Genomic DNA, 18,268 nt, shown 5'->3' on the forward strand with positions numbered 1-18,268 from the left:
CGATAGTTGTATAACTTCTTCAGCCAATGACTTGTGAAAAGTTGTACCTCAGTGAGTTGTGGCTAGCTGCACTGTGGGGACATAACCTGGCACCTGTACCAGGCATTTCTTGCTTCCCTACTATGATTTATTGCAAAGAGTAAATCCATGTAGGTGGATGAATCTTTCAGTGGGGAACATTTCCACTACAACTTGCAGATAATCTTTTGGCTGGATGACCAGCACATTTCTTATGTTGGGTGCAGTGTTTTTTTCTACCAGCTCATTTTCCTTGGAGATTCGGCACTACAGTTCTTTTCTACAGCTCTGTGCATGCATCCAACCAGGGCTGCTGTTTTAAAGTCTTGCTGTGTGGCAGTGGCCCTCAGTGTCTAAGTTCTCCTAAGCTTCAGGGCCCCAGGCAAGGGCTCAAGGCAGCAGTGGGGGGAGATATCTCTCCCCAAACTCTGAAGCTGCTGGGCCAGTAGGGGAGCATCCCTCCCCACCAGTCCCAGAACAAAGCGGCCCAGGTAAGCCAAGGTCCCTTCCAGCCCTGACCATCACCCTGTACCCCGAAGCCCACCCCAAAGCCCACACCCCCAGTCTAGAGTCTTTACCCCTTCTATAACCCAAGCCCCAGCCCAGAACCGCCTCTTAAACCTGGAGCGCACCCCTCCTATACTCCAGCCCCAGCCCAGAGCCTGAAACCCAGACCAGGGTCCCTCCCCAAACCTGGAGCCCCTCTCATGCACCACAGTCCCCTCATCTCCAGCTCCACCCAGAGCCTGCATTCCTAGCCAGAGCCCTCACACCCCTTGCCCCAGGCCTGAGCCCGCTTCCACACTCAGAAGCCCCTTGACCCCACTCCAACTACATTACTTTTGTTGTCTACACCAATATGAAGGTGTATTGCACATCCACCTTCATACTGGGGCGCATAAGAACATTTATTCTGCTCAGGGTGGAAAAAATTAGAGGGAACAGTGCTCAGTGTGCAGATTCTGCGTCTATTCTATGTACAACAGTTCTTTTCTGCCTCTTCTTAACAGTTCAGCAATGTCAGAGAAGAAAGGGTCAAGCTTTCACTGACAGCAGTGGTGCTCTGATAATATCTCTCTTGTCTCTCAGCCTGGCAGCAGCATGGATTTATTCAGCTGCTTCTTAGGAGGTGTTTGTACTGGACTGTACCTAGCATCCCGGCCAGATTTTTGTTTTGTTATCGTTGGCAGTTTGACCTTTGCTGCACTCTAGTGTCTGAGGGAAATGGAAAGGTGAGATGGGCCTTTCCTAAGACTACAGTATAGAAATTGTGCAAGAAGGAAAATGTGTTTGGAAAATAACAGTAGGAGGCTGAGGTTTGAGAATACCGTAAGAAAGTTCATACACTAGTAATATATGCTCACATTCCTGTATTTGTTTCTGTGTCTAATGTGGGTATAGAAACACTGTTTTTGGCCAGTGTGGTTCAGCAATTGTAGTCACTACTTACTGTCCTTCTTGTTTGAATATGTTCACAGTGGTTCTAGGCAGTGCTAGCACAGACGTTCTTCTGAAGTCTGGAGAAAGATACAGAAAGAAAACTCATTCAGATCTATTCATATACTCACGTACCTATACACAGGTTTGTGTGCGTTAGGGATGTGCTAGTGCAGAGTTTCTCAAACTGTGCTCCGCGAAGCCCTGCGAGGTTGACAAACTGGAAACATTGATAGGGACAACACATACAATCACAGTGGACCGCTGGGGCGCCGCATAAATTTTTACGCATGTAAAGGCCTCCCTCCGGAGCCCCAAAAGTTTGAGAACCGCTACGCTAGTGGATTCGTTTAAGGAGTTACACACAAGCCCCCTGCCTCCCGCCACCTCTGTATCAAAGGCAGCAGGGGGAGCCAGTTTAAAAGCCTGATACACAGGCAGCAGCAGCATGTTCGGGGGGAGGTGGCTCCATGGGCTGAGTGTTTCCCCCCCCCCCCCGAAAAAACACCCTTTTTAGCATCTTAGTGTGCATATGTATATAATGGGAGGGTGGAGAATGCAAAGATGTAGAAACAGCACTATCAGCTATGCAGTATGTAAAATGAAATCTGTGTCCACTGTGCCTTGATTATGAAGGAATCGTGCAACTGGAGTATTTTCCCCCTTCATTTATTTTAAGTGTGTAGTTCTCAGTGTGGTCCTCGGACCACTAGTGGTCCGCAACTGTCTTGAAGGTGGGCTGCGAGGTTGGTGCTTGCCCTCCCCCCACTGCAGTAGGGAGCCTGCAGTGACTTTACAGCCTCACTGCAAACCCCCTCTCCATGAAATTTGGGCTTCCCGCTTTGAGGGAGGAAGGTGGAGCCTTGTGGGTCAGATCTGGCTTACGGGGGAAGGAAGTGGCTTCCCCTGGTGCTGCTCCCTGTCCCCCAACACAGAGAATGGCACCGCAGGAAACCGCTCACGTGGAGGCAGGAATCACAACCAAGGGGAGTGGGGGCCGTGCCTGGGAGCAGGGGGCAAGTTAGGTTGAGTGCTACAGAGATGCAGGATTAATGTAAGTTGGTCATTGCAAGGTGAACTCACATCATAAACTATGCCAAAAAAGTTTTAATATTTTACAAAAAATATTGTAAAATGTGTGTGTCCTCCATTACTCCTCTCTTCAGGCAGCTACCTAGAGAAGCCAGGAGCATACCCTTTGCATAAGCCCCCAGCCCTTTCCAGATTTACAGCTGTACGAGGAGTAAAGCACAGGATTGAGAATTCATGATCTGGGCGAGCTATTTAGCTGATTTTATTGCCTTCGTTTTTTCAACTATAAAAGTTAGGCTAACTTAACTATCAGTAATGTTTGCAAAGTACTTCAAGTTCATTGGAAGGAAGATACAGTGGAAACTTAACAGCAGCAAAGTCTCTCTGTGTTGCTTAGGTGTAAGCATAGTGCAGAACTGAATGTCAACAACACACAGGGCTTTGTTTCGATTACTTTCAGTCAGCGGTTCTCAAACTCTTTGGGCTCTGGAAGCCTTTACATGCGTAAAAATGTATGCGGCGCCCCAGCGGTCCACTGATTGTATGTGTTGTACCTATCGATGTTTCCAGTTTGTCAACCTCGCAGAGGCCCTGGAGATGTGTCTCGTGGAGCCCTGGGGCTCCGTGAGCACAGTTTGAGAAACACTGCTTTAAAAGTGTTGAGATGCAGTCCAGAAAGAGGAGAGCATGACACTTCCACATGAGAGAGACCAGTCTGAGGAACCTTTTGGATTTTATTGAATAACCTGGATTTTATTGAATAATCTCGGGTGGGGCAGCAGGACTTTAGCTAAGGCAGGCTTTGTTCCTGGAAGTGGCCGGTATGGGAGGGAAGGGAGGTGTGGAAAGGTCTTGTTGCACCGCTCCTGCTTGCAAGCACCTCCACGGTTCTCATTGACTGGGAGCAGGGAAGTGTGATCAATGGGAGGTGAGCAGGCAGTTCCCACACCACAGGGGCACACTGGCGTTATTTCAGTTAATGTGTGTGTTAAGTGATGAACAGCTGCTAGCGTTGTTTGTTCTGGTGACCTTGTTGGGTAACAGTTCTTTTCTTTTCCCTCTCAGAACCGTCCATCGGTAATCACATGTGCCTCTGCAAACAACCGTAACTGTAACCTCTCTCACTGCCCCATTGCCCACAGTAGCTGTGGTTCAGCCATGCCAGCCAGTTATAGAAGACCTTCTAGCAGTAAGTTATGCTTAATTTCTTCTCTCCTCTCTTGAGGTGTGAGCTTCAGCATTTCTGAATGGCCAAATTACAGACCCTATTTTAACCCTTCTCTATTTGTACTGAATAAATGGCAGGATTTGGGAGCTTTGGCTTCTTGTGTCTTGCTAGTGGCTCAGTTGTTCTGAATGAGGTGGCCTTTCTCCTACATTCAGCTATTTAGAAGGACTTTTTATTGTGATCACTTTCCCTGATTTTAACAGCAGATTATACGGTTCTGTGTTTCTGTAGCACTAATTTCTGTACCAAAATGGAAACATGGGTTTTTTTTCTAACTATTAGCTCTGCAAACTCTTCCTTGGCTCCGAGAGCCAAGCTGGGTTCTTTCCATTCCACGGCGGTAATTGATTGGAAATTGGTAGACAGTTCAGCTGGAAGTGCAACAAAATCCAGCTCACTCCCTCTTAGCTGTGTTGGAGCTACAGAGCTTGGAGGAACAAAAAGCAATAAATATTTGGGGCCTCATGTTGTAATCAGATTTGTATGGGCAGCCCCTTGTCCAAGCACAAAGCACCATTACAGATGTTGTTTTGTGCCTCAAGCCAGTGCGTGGGTAAGAAGATGCCTTTTCTAAACAGTTATTTATCAAATAGTGGCAGCAGAGTGGCTTCACTCCTTGGCAAAGCTTTAAAAACAAGAAGAAAAAAATAACCAATAGCTTTTTCAGTCCTATAATAACAAGCAGCATAGGGCATTAAATCCTAATCTCCTTCCAACCCTTCATCTTCGGCCATGTGAACTAGTTAGGGCACAGGTCTGTTTGCAAAGCAGTGTGCACACTTAGCAAGCCACCGTTGCCCTCTGCTCACTTTATGCAGTGCAGGTGGAACCGTGTTTCTCCTGTGCTCACCAGCCTTTGCAGCTACAAAAAGCAGGTTTCACTCTGCAGTGATGGTGCTGGATCAAGCTTCCTCTTTATGTGTAAATGCAGAAAGGAAGCTATATTGGAACTCTATATATTCCCTTGTATAGGTTTCTGCTTTTAGAACTTTGATTTAAATCCTTCACATTTTCTTTCCTTCACTCATCCTTCTTTGGGGTTAAAAAGGAAATGTAAAATGCCTTTCTCTCTGGATGACTCGCTCTACCCCCTTAAACTGTGTGATTATTAGGCAGTAAACATAAGGTAACATTTTTAAAAAAGCAGGCAACTCCCATTTACAAAAGTGATTTCTTAGGTGTAGTAAAAGTGATGCAGTTATATCAGCATGAAGGTACATCTACCCATATAGTTATTCTGGAACAACTAGAGCAGTATAAGCACCTTTTGGGCATGTTGGATCTTCCTGAACCAAAATATTTATACTGCTACAAAATATGTAGACCAAGCTAAGGATGTTAAGGACTAGTTGACTCTCCCCTCTCCACCCCCCCCCACTCCGCCTTGTTTCTTTATCAGATAGAGGCAGCAAAGGGGGGAGCCAAAGAGAAGGTACTTTAAAGCAGCGGCTCAGCTGTGTGGCACTGCCTCGGCATTTCAAAGGGGCAGTGCCTCATGGAGCCCGGGTTCAGCTGGGGAAATGCTGTGCAGAACCCGCAGTCAGCTGGGGAGTCCTGATCCCGGGTTCCACGGGCTGCAGGCGGGTGCCAGCTTTGAAATGTACAAGAGTCCCCAGAGGGAGCTCTTGTACATTTCAAATCAGCAGCGCAACATGGAGCCTAAGGTCAGCAGGGGACTCGGACTCCTCCACTGACTCCAGGCTCTATGAGGGCTCTTCCGCTTTGAAATGCACAAGAGCTCCCTCTGGGGACTCTTGTACATTTCAAAGCTGGCACCTGCCAGTAGCCCGGAGTCAGCGGGACTTCCCACTGACCTTGGGCTGCGCACAGAGTTCTGCATTCCTCCTTTGAAATGCACAAGGGCCCCAGTGGGAAGAAATTTCATCGACCACTCGACTAATAAGCTAACATCCTTACCCCAGGCCTGAATCAGTGTTGAAAATGGGACTCTGGAAGAACCTAAATTACTTCAGGTGTTTTTGAAAACTTCACCCAGTTTAAATACTATAAATATCAAACACCTAAATATACATACGGTTCTGAGATACTAGTTTCATTTCAGGGCAGATTTAAGAATTATTATTTCTTATTTCTTCCTCCGGGCTGATTGATGTTTTCTAGACATATTTCCATTGTGCTTCATATTCTGACTTCCAACAAAATCAGCTGGACTGGAACACCTGCTGCATTTTCAAAAGTTTTGGAATGATTTGGATCATTTTCAGGCAATGATTTTCTCCTTTTGTGAGGGTGTTTTCATTTCAATTAAAACCATTTATTTTTGCTTGTCATCCCATTGTTTTGAAAGGAATTGGGCAAGATAGGCCAATACAGAATGGGGAACTGAGATTTTTTACCTATTTTAAAAAGTTGATTACCAAGTCTTGTGCATAAATTTTAAAGCTATGTATTTACCACAAGAGTTTAAAATGAGTCCTCCTTTACCTGCAGAGATCTGTTCTCCTACAGTGGTTTTTGATAATTACTCACCCCCCAATGCCATGCAAAGTGCCTGCAGTTCACTGTCTTATTTGAAATGCTGCTGGTAGCAGGAGAAAGTGGAACCCTTGAATCCAGCTCCTGGACAGCTACAGCAGACAGCATTTCAGCTCATCTATAAGTTATTTAGGGATTAAACCAAAGTCCGTTGACTTCAATTGACTGTGCATCAGATCCTTAAAGAATGGGCTCAAGTGGGATTAATGCAAAGTGAATGCATTTCCTATCGATTTTTTTCATTTTCTATAAAATTGGACAGTTAATTATTCAAACGTATATTGCCATTCTAAGGGATGATACAAGAAATCTGGGGGCCTCTGTATAAAAAGTGCTTTGCCAAACTTTGTCTAGTGCAGGTAACAAGAAAAATGTTCCCTAATTTCACTTGGTCTGCTTCGTCATTTTTTAAAATCTCCTACAATAAAATGATGCAAAAAATCCAGCTGGTAACAAAATAGGAGGAAGGAAGAATCTGGAAGCCCCATCTGATAGCTAAAGTCTATATTCAAATACTGTTTTAATCTTGCCTGTTTTTCTCATCTAGCTACCACTGCCTGCGATCCAGTGGTGGAAGAGCACTTCCGCAGAAGCCTTGGCAAGAATTACAAGGAGCCTGAGCCAGTGGCAAATTCTGTGTCCATCACAGGATCAGTTGATGACCACTTTGCCAAAGCACTTGGGGATACATGGCTTCAGATTAAAGCTGCAAAGGATGGAGTCTCCAGCAGTCCTGAGTCTGCCTCAAGGAGGGGCCAATCTTCCCCTTCTTCCCACATGGTCAATCATAATCATTCGCCCTCTGTAGTCTCGTGAAGAGTGTGGACCATCACACTTCTGAATTTGCATGGTTTGACTGAGCTTTGAATAGTGTTGGGGGAGGGGAGATTAGTTTTCAACATGTTTTTGTGTACTTGCTTGTTATTTGTACAAGGGTGCCCGTAAAGACGATAGCAGGAACTATTTGAAAAGATCTATTTGATGTAGCATCCTTTTTTTTCCTGCCTCAGTTACCAAAGAAACCTCTGCTGCCCCTTTAAGAAAAATGCACGCGAATCCACAAAAAAAGCCATTACACACACAGTTGGTTGACCCAAATGCTTTTTGCTTCTATTAGCTTCTTAAGACTGCAATTTGCCCGGTTTGCTTCTCTTGCTCCCCCTCTGCCCCTCCCTCAAAATACTTTTGTATGTATATACTTGAAAAGAACTGTCATGTATGATTTGCACTATTGGAGGAGGACTAAAGTTGCATGGCACGATGCTAATATCCTGAAGGCAAACTGCTGAAAAAAGGGTTTAAGTGACATTTCTATCAGTTTGATTTTTTTTTTTTTAAACTGCTTTAGAAGGAGAAGTCTCATGCAGGTTATAGGTCTTTTCTTTAGATTTCAGGTGCTTAGTGCTTGCAACCGGACTGCATCATTAACAGACCACACGGGCATTTAATTTTTTCTAAACACTGCAGTTTGTTAGAAGAGAGCTGAGGATAGAGGGTTCAATAGTGCTTAAAAATGCATGTTATGAAAAATAGCTGGTATCTATTAATGTATAGACCCTAAGAAACATAATACTTATTAGCTTTTCTTCAGAATTAGTTTATTTTTGTCAGTAACAATCCTAGATATACTTACTGCTGGTACAGTTGTACTCTGATATTTGTATTTGATATTCACTTTAGTAGCAACCAGCAAGAGAGGACAGCCTCAGGACAGGCCTCATTCATGAATCAGTTTAGAAATATATGATGCGTGGTACAGGATGCTTTAGCTTTGTGCATGAGTGAATAACCTGTTATGTTTGCATTACTGTCTGCTGAACATGAATTTGCTTCCTAAAACTAGAGGGCTGTGTAATCAAACTTTAACTAGCTATAGAAACTGCTACCTTTAAATATCTTGGACAACAGATTGTTACAGTTTGTGAAATACGAGCTTTAATTTTTAAGCTTACTCATAAACCTATGCCAAGGCAGCATACATTCCTCCAGTAGAAAACTTTATACAGGTATTACTGCATTTATTATCATTTGCTATATGAATAGCTACTAACTAGAAATTAGGTAATAGAGGCAGGCATAACAACACAGCTGTGTTAGTAATAAAGTACTTTTCATCTTTTTGTTAAATGTAACTGTTCTCCCTCCCCCATACATTCCACCGTTCCAGTACAGTTACAAGTAGTGCTTTTAAGAAACGATACTGGGTTACCAGAAGAGACTGGTTCAATGTAGAAAGTTATAATTAGTTGAAAGATGAACTACATGTGATGTATTATGGACTGTTACAGTATTGGGTCCATTGTGGCTTTTTTTTTTTAAATACGTTAAGCTGTTTTAATTTGAAAAACTATCAGAAGATTGGCTCTTACTCATGTTGAGAGGGTGGCTGCTCAATTTTTTAAAAAACAAAAACCACAAAAACAAGCCCCCAGTTTCACACATTTCACTACCATCTTACTGGGTAGTCAACGCTCACCTGCTTTGGCATTCAGTACCCTACTCTCTGTAGGAAAATTGTTAAAAGAACACTTTTTTATATAGGTAACTTTAAGACCATCGTTACGCTGTGCGTAAAGAATGTACAGAGAAATTTGTAGGTATTTTTTGAGGAACAATTAATTTGTTAATGATATGTAGCTATTTAATTTTTCCCTTTCCTTTATTGTAATCATTCATTTTTTGTTTGGAGAAAAAAGTTGATCTTTTTTTGTTGTAGATTTGTCTGTAATACATTAAAAAGTGCAGGAACACAGTTATTCTATGAGAACACTGCATTAGCATTAATAGCCACTAGTTTGTTATTGCTACAGGCTACTGAGCATTAAACAGTAAAATACTAATACTGTAGATGGACTCTGTGGAAAATGTGATTCCTTCTACATTTCTTTGTAAACACAAATGTTTTTAAAGCTAATATTTTCAGTAGTAGCTGTTTTACAAGGTCACATTTACTTATCTGAGATAGGTAAATGGATGTGGGGCAATAAAGATTTAATGTGCTATGTCCAGTAAAAACAAATATATTAAAAACAATTATGTCATGAAAGCCAAAGGGTTGGGGGGAAAGTAAATAATAACGCATTGTGAAGTTTCTTCACAGAGCCATGTTATCTGCTACAGTTCAGTCTGAAAGATTCTTTCCATGTTTGTAAATCTGTAATATACCATTCTTTTGTGGCCTTGTTTCACCTGGGGAAAAAAAAAAGGTTTGGCAGGCCATCTTTTTTTTTTTTTGTACTTAAAAAGTAGCCTTAAAGAACAATAAAGTGCTCTTAAATCACAGGTGTGTACATATTCTTCTTTGTAACCCAGTAAAAAGGGAAGTATTGAAAATCATAGTCTTCTGTTTGCTAGGATTAGAACAGTGGTCATCAACCGGTAGATCGGGATTTACTGATTGATCTTGGACGCTTTGTCATGTGATCCTGAGAGGTTTAGCTCTGTACCCCGTATCCACAGAGCAATGAGGGGCATTTGCTGGCTGCTTTGAGAGTGGTGCAGGGCCAGGGCTGGAGCTCGCATTCCAAACCCCAGCCCTGAACCCCACCTGTACCCCAAACTCCTGCCCCCAGCCTGAAAAAAGCAACTGAGGATGTGGGAGGGAGGATGGAGTGAGCAGGGACAGGACCTCAGAGAAGGGACGGGAAGGAGGCAGGACAGGGGTGTTTGGGTTTGAGGTAGATCCTGGATTGCACTTAAAGTGATCTCATGCTTTAAAAGGTTCAAGAGACTGGATTAGAATAAGGAAGTGCTGTGTCAAACTGGGATCGTTCCCAGCTAGATGGAGACAAGATCTATACCACTGTCCTTCTCACCCCCGTTGCTCCATGCAGCATATATAGCCAACTGAAAACAGCCAGTGATGGATGGCAGCTAGGGACACATATGGGATGATGTAGCTCATACACAAGCGCTGTGTCTAGACTGGCCAGTTTTTCCGGAAAATCAGCCGCTTTTCTGGAAAAACTTGCCAGCTGTCTACACTGGCCTCTTGAATTTCCGCAAAAGCACTGACTTCCTACCGTAAGAAATCAGTGCTTTTTGTGGAAATACTATGCTGCTCCCGTTTGCGCAAAACTTTTGCGCAAAAGGGCCAGTGTAGACAGCTGAGATTTGTTTTCTGCAAAAAAGGCCCGATCGCGAAAATGGCGATCGGGGCTTTTTTGCGGAAAAGCACGTCTAGATTGGCACGGAAGCTTTTCCGCAAAGCTCATCTGTGCCAATCTAGACGCTCTGTTCCGAAAATGCTTTTAACGGAAAATCATGCCAGTCTAGACGTAGCCAAGGTGTCATGGCTCTGACCAGCACCAAGAGTCATTCACCCACAAGTTTTGAGACATGCCAGAACTGACAGCATTGGGTAGCTGCTGTTTTTCCCCACTGGCAAAGGCAACTGATTGTAGGCTGGTAACACTTTACACAGTTTTGGCTGGTACAGTGCCGTACTTAAAAATGCCAACAGTTCTTTGAGTGTTTGCTCATGTCCATTCAACATAGGAGTGTGTGCCTGCCACATGCACCGGTGCTGGAAGTTATTCCGTAAGCAGTACCCATATGGGCTGGATCCCCGGGGCCCTCTGGAGTGGTGCACACACGCTGCACTATGTAGGGCATCTTCTGGCCCTGCTCTCCTCAGTTGCTTCTTACCACCAGTTACAACTTGGAACAGCATGCTCCAGCTTTGGCCGTGGCAAGTGCTCCTGTTGCATCCAAGTTCCCCTTAATAAAATGAGAAGGACCTGTTAACAGTTAACTTCTGTGAAAAGACAGCTTGGAGGACACCCTATTCCCCCGGCTTCAAGCCTATGCATGTCTCACAGGCCCATGCCAATTAGCAGTCCACATTCTGACTCTTTACGCTGCCTGGGGGAAGGACACATGTTGGACAAAGGTCGCATTTGCAGGTCCTTCCATCCCAGAACTATTAAGGAGTATAGTATTCAGCTTAAAGTGCTCTTCCTCCATCAGACCAGCGGTCAGACTCGGCACTGGGTCCTGGTGCCTTGGTGCGCAGCGCGCCGCTGCTGTCGATGACGGGGCACCATTCGTCGCCCCTGGCCCTGCCTAGGCCTGCTAGGAAGCTGGACAAAGACAAGGGCGATCAGCCTGCGGACAGGGTGGAAAAGCCCAAAAGGCAGTGAGCCCAGCACCTGGGTTATTCCCATCAGTGTTGAAGATTTGTCTTGACTCCACACTGGAGACCTTCCAGGCTGCAAAGGACATAAGTTCCATGTCAGTTCCATGCCCGACACCCATGGAGCTCTGGCGCCAGAGTAAACCGCTGTTCAGTCCTCGATCATATTCTCCCCCAGGGTCTGAGAGGAGAATGCTACTATGTCCACATAGGTCTGCACCTGAGAGACTGGGGAACGATGTGCGATCTTCTGCATCGCCGGAGTTGGTAAGTAGACCTGTGCAGGCACACGCTCGCCGCCACCACAGACGTTGAGGAGATAGCAACTCTCCCTACCCGCTTTGGTGCCAAAAGAACCCCTTGCCACAGCACCAGCACCATTCACTGGGCCGCAGGTACTTGCCGGCACCGAGCCAATCCAGCTGCAGAGACGTGCCCTGTTTCTCCCAGTCCCCATCTCAGCACTGTGGAGCCTCGGTCCTGCACCATTCATTGGACTTGAGGAACAGATTGTTGTGGTGCAGAAGTTCCCACTGGTGCTGCAGACATTCCTGGTTGCTGCAGTCTCCGTCGATGACAGAGACCCGACATCAGAAAGGCCACCGCTCCCATCCGTCTTCATGGGCACCAGCAAGTATTCGCTCTTGCATCATGATGCTGACAGTGGCCTTCATCCCTGCAGCGCAGCAGACAGTGCAACAGATAGCACCGTCAACTTGGGCACCACCAGCACCGTCGCAGGGCATGCCTTGGCCACAGTCTCAGTGGCAGGCTTAATGGTGCCCATGGACTCCCTGCAGCTTCCTGGTTTACCTTCAGGTTACTTACTTGGTCACTGGTGCTGCCAGGGCCTCGGGAACTCCAAAACGATATGGGTACACCTCCCCCCCCAAACAGGTGGCAGGCATAGGGGGGCTAGCCCCAGCAGGGTGAAGAAACCCAGCTGGCTCTGTCCCCCTCCTCCTCATCACCAGAGGAGGTGATTGTGGCATCCTCCCGGTGTTTCCTCAGGAGGACTTGAAGGCCCATCAGGACCTACTCAGGAAGGTAGCCAAGCTGAGGAAATGCAGGAATCCTCGGACTTACTGTTTGGGGTCCTGGGGTGAGCAGGCCTGGGCAGGGTGTCATTGGCCCTGCACGAGACAGTCGCTAAAGTTGCCACACCGCTCTGGCAGACACCCTCTTCCGTTCCACCACTAGCAAAAAGGGCAGAGTGGAAGTATCTTGTCCCAGCAGGGGACCATGACTACCAACTCCCTCGTGGTGGAGTCAGTGAACCACAGGAAATGCCAGGGCCAGCCAGCACCCAGCCCTAAGAATAAAAACTCCAAATGGCTGGACTTGTTTGGAAGGAAGGTCTACTCCCTGGCCAGCTTCCAGCTGAGGGTAGTGAACCACCAGGCCCTGTTCACATGATATGGTGTGAACACCTGGGGCAGCGAGCGATGGTCAAAGTTGAGGCCTCCTTGCCTGAAGCGTATCGCAAGGAGTTTAAGGCCCTTCTTGAGGAAGGTTCCCCTGTGGCGCTGGCAGCTCTACAAGCGTCATCTGATGCTGTGGACTCTGAGGCTTGATACAATGGCCTCACCATTTGTATGAGGTGGGCGGCCTGGCTCCTCCTCTCAGGTGTGTCCCTGGAGGCACAGAACTCCATTGAAGACCTGGCCCTGTTCACAAAACAGACAGGTACAAGGTTGCACGCTACCTCCAACACTACCTTGAAGACCTTGGGCCTCTACATCCCTGGGTCTGAGAGGGAGAAGTTCAAGCCGCAAGCCCTGCACCGTAGGCCTCCAAAATGCAAGCAAGGCCACCATCCTTTATCTGGCCAGCAGTCGATCAGCTGGGTGAAGTCCCAGGGCTAGTGATCCTTTCGAGGATGCACTCATGGACGACATACTGGACGCCTGTTCCCAGGCAGGCTCCATCCCTTCCACCCGGCATGGAGGAAAATTACGTTGCATCGTTGGGTCCTAGCCACACCCTTCAGCTGTCCTCTTCCCCTCCCCCCCTACTCCTGTCCCTCTTCAGGAACCCCCTCTCTCAAGCAACTCTGAGCAGGAGGTATCCCAGTTGCTCTAGGCAGGAGCAGTAGAGAGGGTGCAACCAGGCAAAGGGGGGATGGGGCTTACAACCCATATTGGACCTTCAAGGCCTCAAGAAATATATGGCCCGCTTCAAGTTCTGTATGGTCTGCCTGGCCACCATTATTCCTGAACTGGGTCTTGGGGACTGGTATGCCACCCTTGACCTCAAAGATGCGTACTTCCACATCACCTTCTTTGAGGGCCACAAGCGATTCCTGAGATTTGTAGTTGCAAGGAAACACTTCGGGGCTACGTCTACACTGGCCCCTTTTTCGGAAGGGGCATGCTAATTTTGAAAGTGGGAATAGGGAAATCCGCGGGGGATTTAAATATCCCCCGCGGATTTAAATAAAGATGGCCGCCGCTTTTTTTCCGGCTTGGGGAAAAGCCGGAAAAAAAGCATCTAGACTGGCACGATCCTCCGGAATAAAGCCCTTTGAAGTAGGAATAAGAGATCCTTCCCTATGCTGACTTACCTGATTTGCATCCCTTTTCCGGAATTTGTGGCCAGTCTAGACATAGCCCCAGTGTCTGCCTCAGAGTACAAACCAGTGTAGTGTAGATCGCCTACAAAAGTATCCCTAGGCGTCATTAAATATGAAATTCTCACATTCCTCTTTGTAGTAGAATTAGGAGACCAATTCATCATACAACAATACGCTAATTTATAGTCTTTCATAGGCTGCTAATTACTGTATCATTTCAGAGGAGTATTTATATCCAACTGACATGTGTCTCTGTTAGCCACAGCTGGCGTGGGATTAATCATAAATGAACATTCTGATTTTCATGAATTTATAGCTCAACAGAGGTGGAGAAATACAATTTCTCTTTCAATAGACTTCTTTAAATTATGACAAAGCAGTTACTCAGCTCCAGTAAAAGCACACTTCATGAGACTGACATAAAACCATTTCAGCCTTTCTTGCCTATAGGATGACTAGTTACACTGTTCGCTGTTGGAGTATTCACTGGTTTTACATTGTATTTTGTTACGAAGCAGCTTTTATAAATGCCAAGCAGGACATCTGTCCTCTCTCTAACACAAAGCGGATACAAAGGCATCTGTCAAGAAGAAGTAGCGTAAACCAGATTGTATTCAGTGGTTGAACATGTGCTTATCTTGAAAACTGTTTACTCACTTTTGGCAAATATGATGCAAGCAGCATACTTCTGATTGCATGTGTTGCAATTCAGGCTAGAGCCAACAATGCCTTTTCATATTCAACAATGAGGGGTCAAACTATCAATATTTTCAACTGTTGAAGTAATTTATTTGTTATCCGTATGTGTAGATATGACATTTAATGCAAGTTGTATAAATAATATATAATTCAACTGCTCTGAATACAGTTTCTTGAAAACTAAATGGCACAATTACCACCACTTAGCTCCTGAGAGCTAAATTTTACACTTAGTAGATTAAAAAAAACTTTCCATATTAAAAAAAAACCCATTATCTGCTGAACCAAAAAACACTTGTATATGGTTGTTGTGACGGTGCGTTGGGGTTCCCCCATCTCCTGCACCCCGAAATGGCACAAACAGACTGCACCAGCCAGTGGACTAGAGGAAGTTTATTGCCTCTCCAGGATACAGCACAGCATAGATGTAATCTGGTCCCAGAGCTGGGCTAGGATGCCTCAGACCCCCTTGAGATGGGGAGACTGGGCCCCTAAACTCCAGCCCCTTCCCCTAGGCTCCCCTCCATGCTCACAGACAGCCAGCAACCAACTAACTAACTTCCAGCCCTGCCCCCCAGCCAGGGCAGCATTCCACCTTCCTTTGTTCCTCTCCATGGGGGGTGTCTGGCCACTGGTTCAACAAGTTTGGCATTACCTTGGCCTAGTGAGGTTTTCCCTGCTGGGTCTTGTTCCAGACAGCAGGGGTCACCACAGCCCAGCAAGTACCCCCACTACGTCACAGTTGTCTATAATTTAATGAATCCAGTACATGCTGAAATTAAAGTAGTGATGATGGAAATATACCTTTCCACTGACATTTCACTTGGGGCTCTGCTTGAGGTTGGACTGCTAAAAGTTCCAGATACAGGCAGTCCCCGAGTTACGCGGATCCGACTTACGAACGGGGCTTTTCTCGCCCCGGAACTCGCGGGCGGCGGGACCACCCAGACGCGCAGTGGTCCCACCACCGCATTCTCCGGGGCGAGAAAAGCTGCTCTGGGTGTCCCTGGTCTGCTGGGGACCCCCCCCTCCCAGCAGACCAGGGACACCCCGAGCAGACCAGGGACACCCGGAGCAAAGCCTTGGAGGTGCGGGACCCCGCCGCCTCTGTGGCTTTGCTCGGGGTGTCCCTGGTCTGCTGGGGGGGGGGAGCGCAGCTAGTGCGCCCCCCCCCCCAGCAGACCAGGCTTTTGTTGTGGACGCCTGGGGTAGAGCAGCTGGGGTGCTGTCCGGTTGGTCCTGGGGGGACCTACCCAGCAGCGCCCCAGCTGTTCTGTCCCAGGCTCCAGATTCAGCTGCAGTTGAAACTGATCAGTGGCTGATTCCAGGAAGCTGGGGGCAGAGCAACTCTGCCTTGGGCTTCCTGTAGTCAGCCCCTGGTCAGTTTCAGCAGCAGCGGCTGAATCTGGAGCCAGTTTGGAGTTACGTACAAATTAAACTTAAGAACAAACCTATAGTCCCTGTCTTGTACGTAACCCGGGGACTGCCTGTAATTCATTTTTTCAGAAATCCTATATTCATTAACCTACACCACTCAGTGGAAGTGAACACTATTACAGATGAGACATTATTAGGAGCTTTCATATCTCCCTTAGGAATTTGAGAGTAAGATAAGGGTCGCAGCCACTAGGAAGTGGGACTATTTTAGCTAATGAGTAACTGAAACCAGTAATCCTATTTCTTTTAAAGCAAAACAATAAGGTCTTCAGGCTACAGAGCTGTTGTTCTGTATGTACCTGCGGTGTACATGCACCTTTGACGCCAGAGAAAGAATGGCTTGGCACAGGTGCCAGTATAAGACTATATATAGCCAGTCTGACTAGAAGCGCTGATTAACAGGAAGAAGGCAATGCTTTCCTACCAATGATAAAGATGTGAGAGTGATGCAGCCTGCCAGGGGGCCAGGCAATTGGGGCCAGTGGGGGGGGGGGGGGGTAGGCAAAGTAGGGAGCAGCATCTGGGGGATTCTGATGCCAGGGCAGGGTGGCAGGTTGGGGGATAGGGGTGGGAACTGAGGTTTTGGGCCTCCAGAGGCTGGGGCATTGGGCTGCCGTGATTGTGAGGCAGAGCAAGTGGCCGGCGATTGGACTGCCATATGGTGACCAAACGTCACGGAAAATCTGGGCCGGGCCCCGATTTAAATGCTCAGTCCCGGTGTCCCTGTCAAACATCCCCAAAAGCCCTGCAGGAGAAGCCGCAAGCTAGCAAAGGTCGCCCCACCACAGTTCATGGCCCTGCCCTCAGCTGCCAGAGACTCATGAGGCCCCTAGCGCGGAGCAGCAGCAGCAGCACCCCCCTTTTCCCCACAGAGCAGTAGGGGGCGCCCTGCCTTGGTGCTTCGCCGGCAGGCAGCTGGGTGGCTGCCGGAGTGCCCTGCATGCCACCTGGCGAGCCCCCGCCCTACCACCACGTGCCATGCGGCCCCCCTTCCCTCCCCCCCGGGGCTGCCTGTGTCGTGTGGGGCTCCGCGCAGTGGCCACCGCTGCCGGGACAGGAGGGGCGGGGGGGGGGGCGCCAGGCGAATCCAAGGAAAAGGCACCACGGAGCTGCTCCCGGACCGCCGGGCTTTTGAGCTGCCTCCTGGGCCCCTATGGCACCCGGCTGGGGCGCGTCCATCCCCTGGCGCTATGCGCGGGCTCGGAAAGTGCGCGCTTGCTCCCGCGGGGGGGTGACAGTGCACAGAGCCCGCCTGCGGCGTCGGGGCTTTGTTACCCCTCCACCGGGCCTCGGAGCAGGATGCCAGATTTGGTGCCCCAGTGGGAGGGGGGGGGGACTCAGCTCCCGCTGGGGGACTGGCAGCTGCTCTGTACAGAAGCTTTCCTTCAAAGGGGCTTGAAGCTGGTATGTGCCTCCCTTACGCCCAGACCCCCTGCACCCCAATCCCTCTCACTCCCCTCGCCAGGCTCCCGCAGCCCCAGCTTGCACTGACACCGTCTCTTGCGCCTAGCCCGCCACCTGGCCAGACAGCCTGATTCTGCATCCGACCTCGCGACCTCGTCCCCTTCTCACTGGCAGCCCTGTCCCTCACACTGAGCCCCGCATAATGGGGGCCATAAAATCCACTAAGTCCAGGACCCCAGAAAAGTAACTGCAGCCTATGGGAAGCCATGACCATCAGTTCTCTCCCCTTGCCCCACAGGTCTGGAGCACCAAAGGAGCGAGGTGTCTCAGTTGGGGGCCACATCAAGGAGGGCCGGGGGGGGTTTTGGTGGATTTTTTTGCTTCTCACTTGTGTGGTCCCCAACTGATTTTTCTGTGGGTCAGTGGCCCTGACCCAAAAAAAGTGCCCCACTCCTGCCATAAATAAAGAAAATATTGAAACCTTTTGTGTTGGACATAAATTCATATTTTACTTGATTTAAAATTAAGTTGGATAAACTAACCCAAGGAAGTTAACAGGCTTAATCTGTGTAATGAAATGAAACATTCTCCCCAGGTGCAGCCCTAGCAATTGGTGGGCTGCAGAAAGGTTTTACAGTGAGCCAGGTGGCGCACGGGCCAAAAAGATTGAGAACCACAGAAATGGAGGCACCCCCAGCCTCTCCCCCCAAGAGACTGCCCTGGGCTCATATGCGTGCACAAGGGGTGTGCCTAGGCAGACCCTAATGTCTCGGGCTGGCTAGTGGCTGCTGGAGGAGGTGGGGGATTTGAG

The 18,268-nt window shown here is 47.8% G+C and overlaps 1 protein-coding gene across 3 annotated transcripts in view; it reads left to right on the forward strand.

Annotated features, from left to right (window-relative positions):
* Positions 1 to 9,493, forward strand: part of VGLL4 (vestigial like family member 4) — a 155,785-nt gene extending 146,292 nt beyond the window's left edge. For all 3 annotated transcript variants that reach the window (XM_075939633.2, XM_006117609.4, XM_006117611.5), the window contains 2 exons: positions 3,553 to 3,676; positions 6,759 to 9,493. In XM_075939633.2, coding sequence (XP_075795748.1) covers positions 3,553 to 3,676; positions 6,759 to 7,027 — 393 coding nt within the window. In that variant the 3' untranslated portion in view covers positions 7,028 to 9,493. The remainder of the gene's footprint in view (positions 1 to 3,552; positions 3,677 to 6,758) is intronic.
* Positions 9,494 to 18,268: the final 8,775 nt, after the last annotated feature.

Source organism: Pelodiscus sinensis, chromosome 11 (assembly GCF_052426305.1).
Source record: "Pelodiscus sinensis isolate ZL-2025 chromosome 11, ASM5242630v1, whole genome shotgun sequence".
Taxonomy (NCBI): Eukaryota; Metazoa; Chordata; order Testudines; family Trionychidae; genus Pelodiscus; species Pelodiscus sinensis.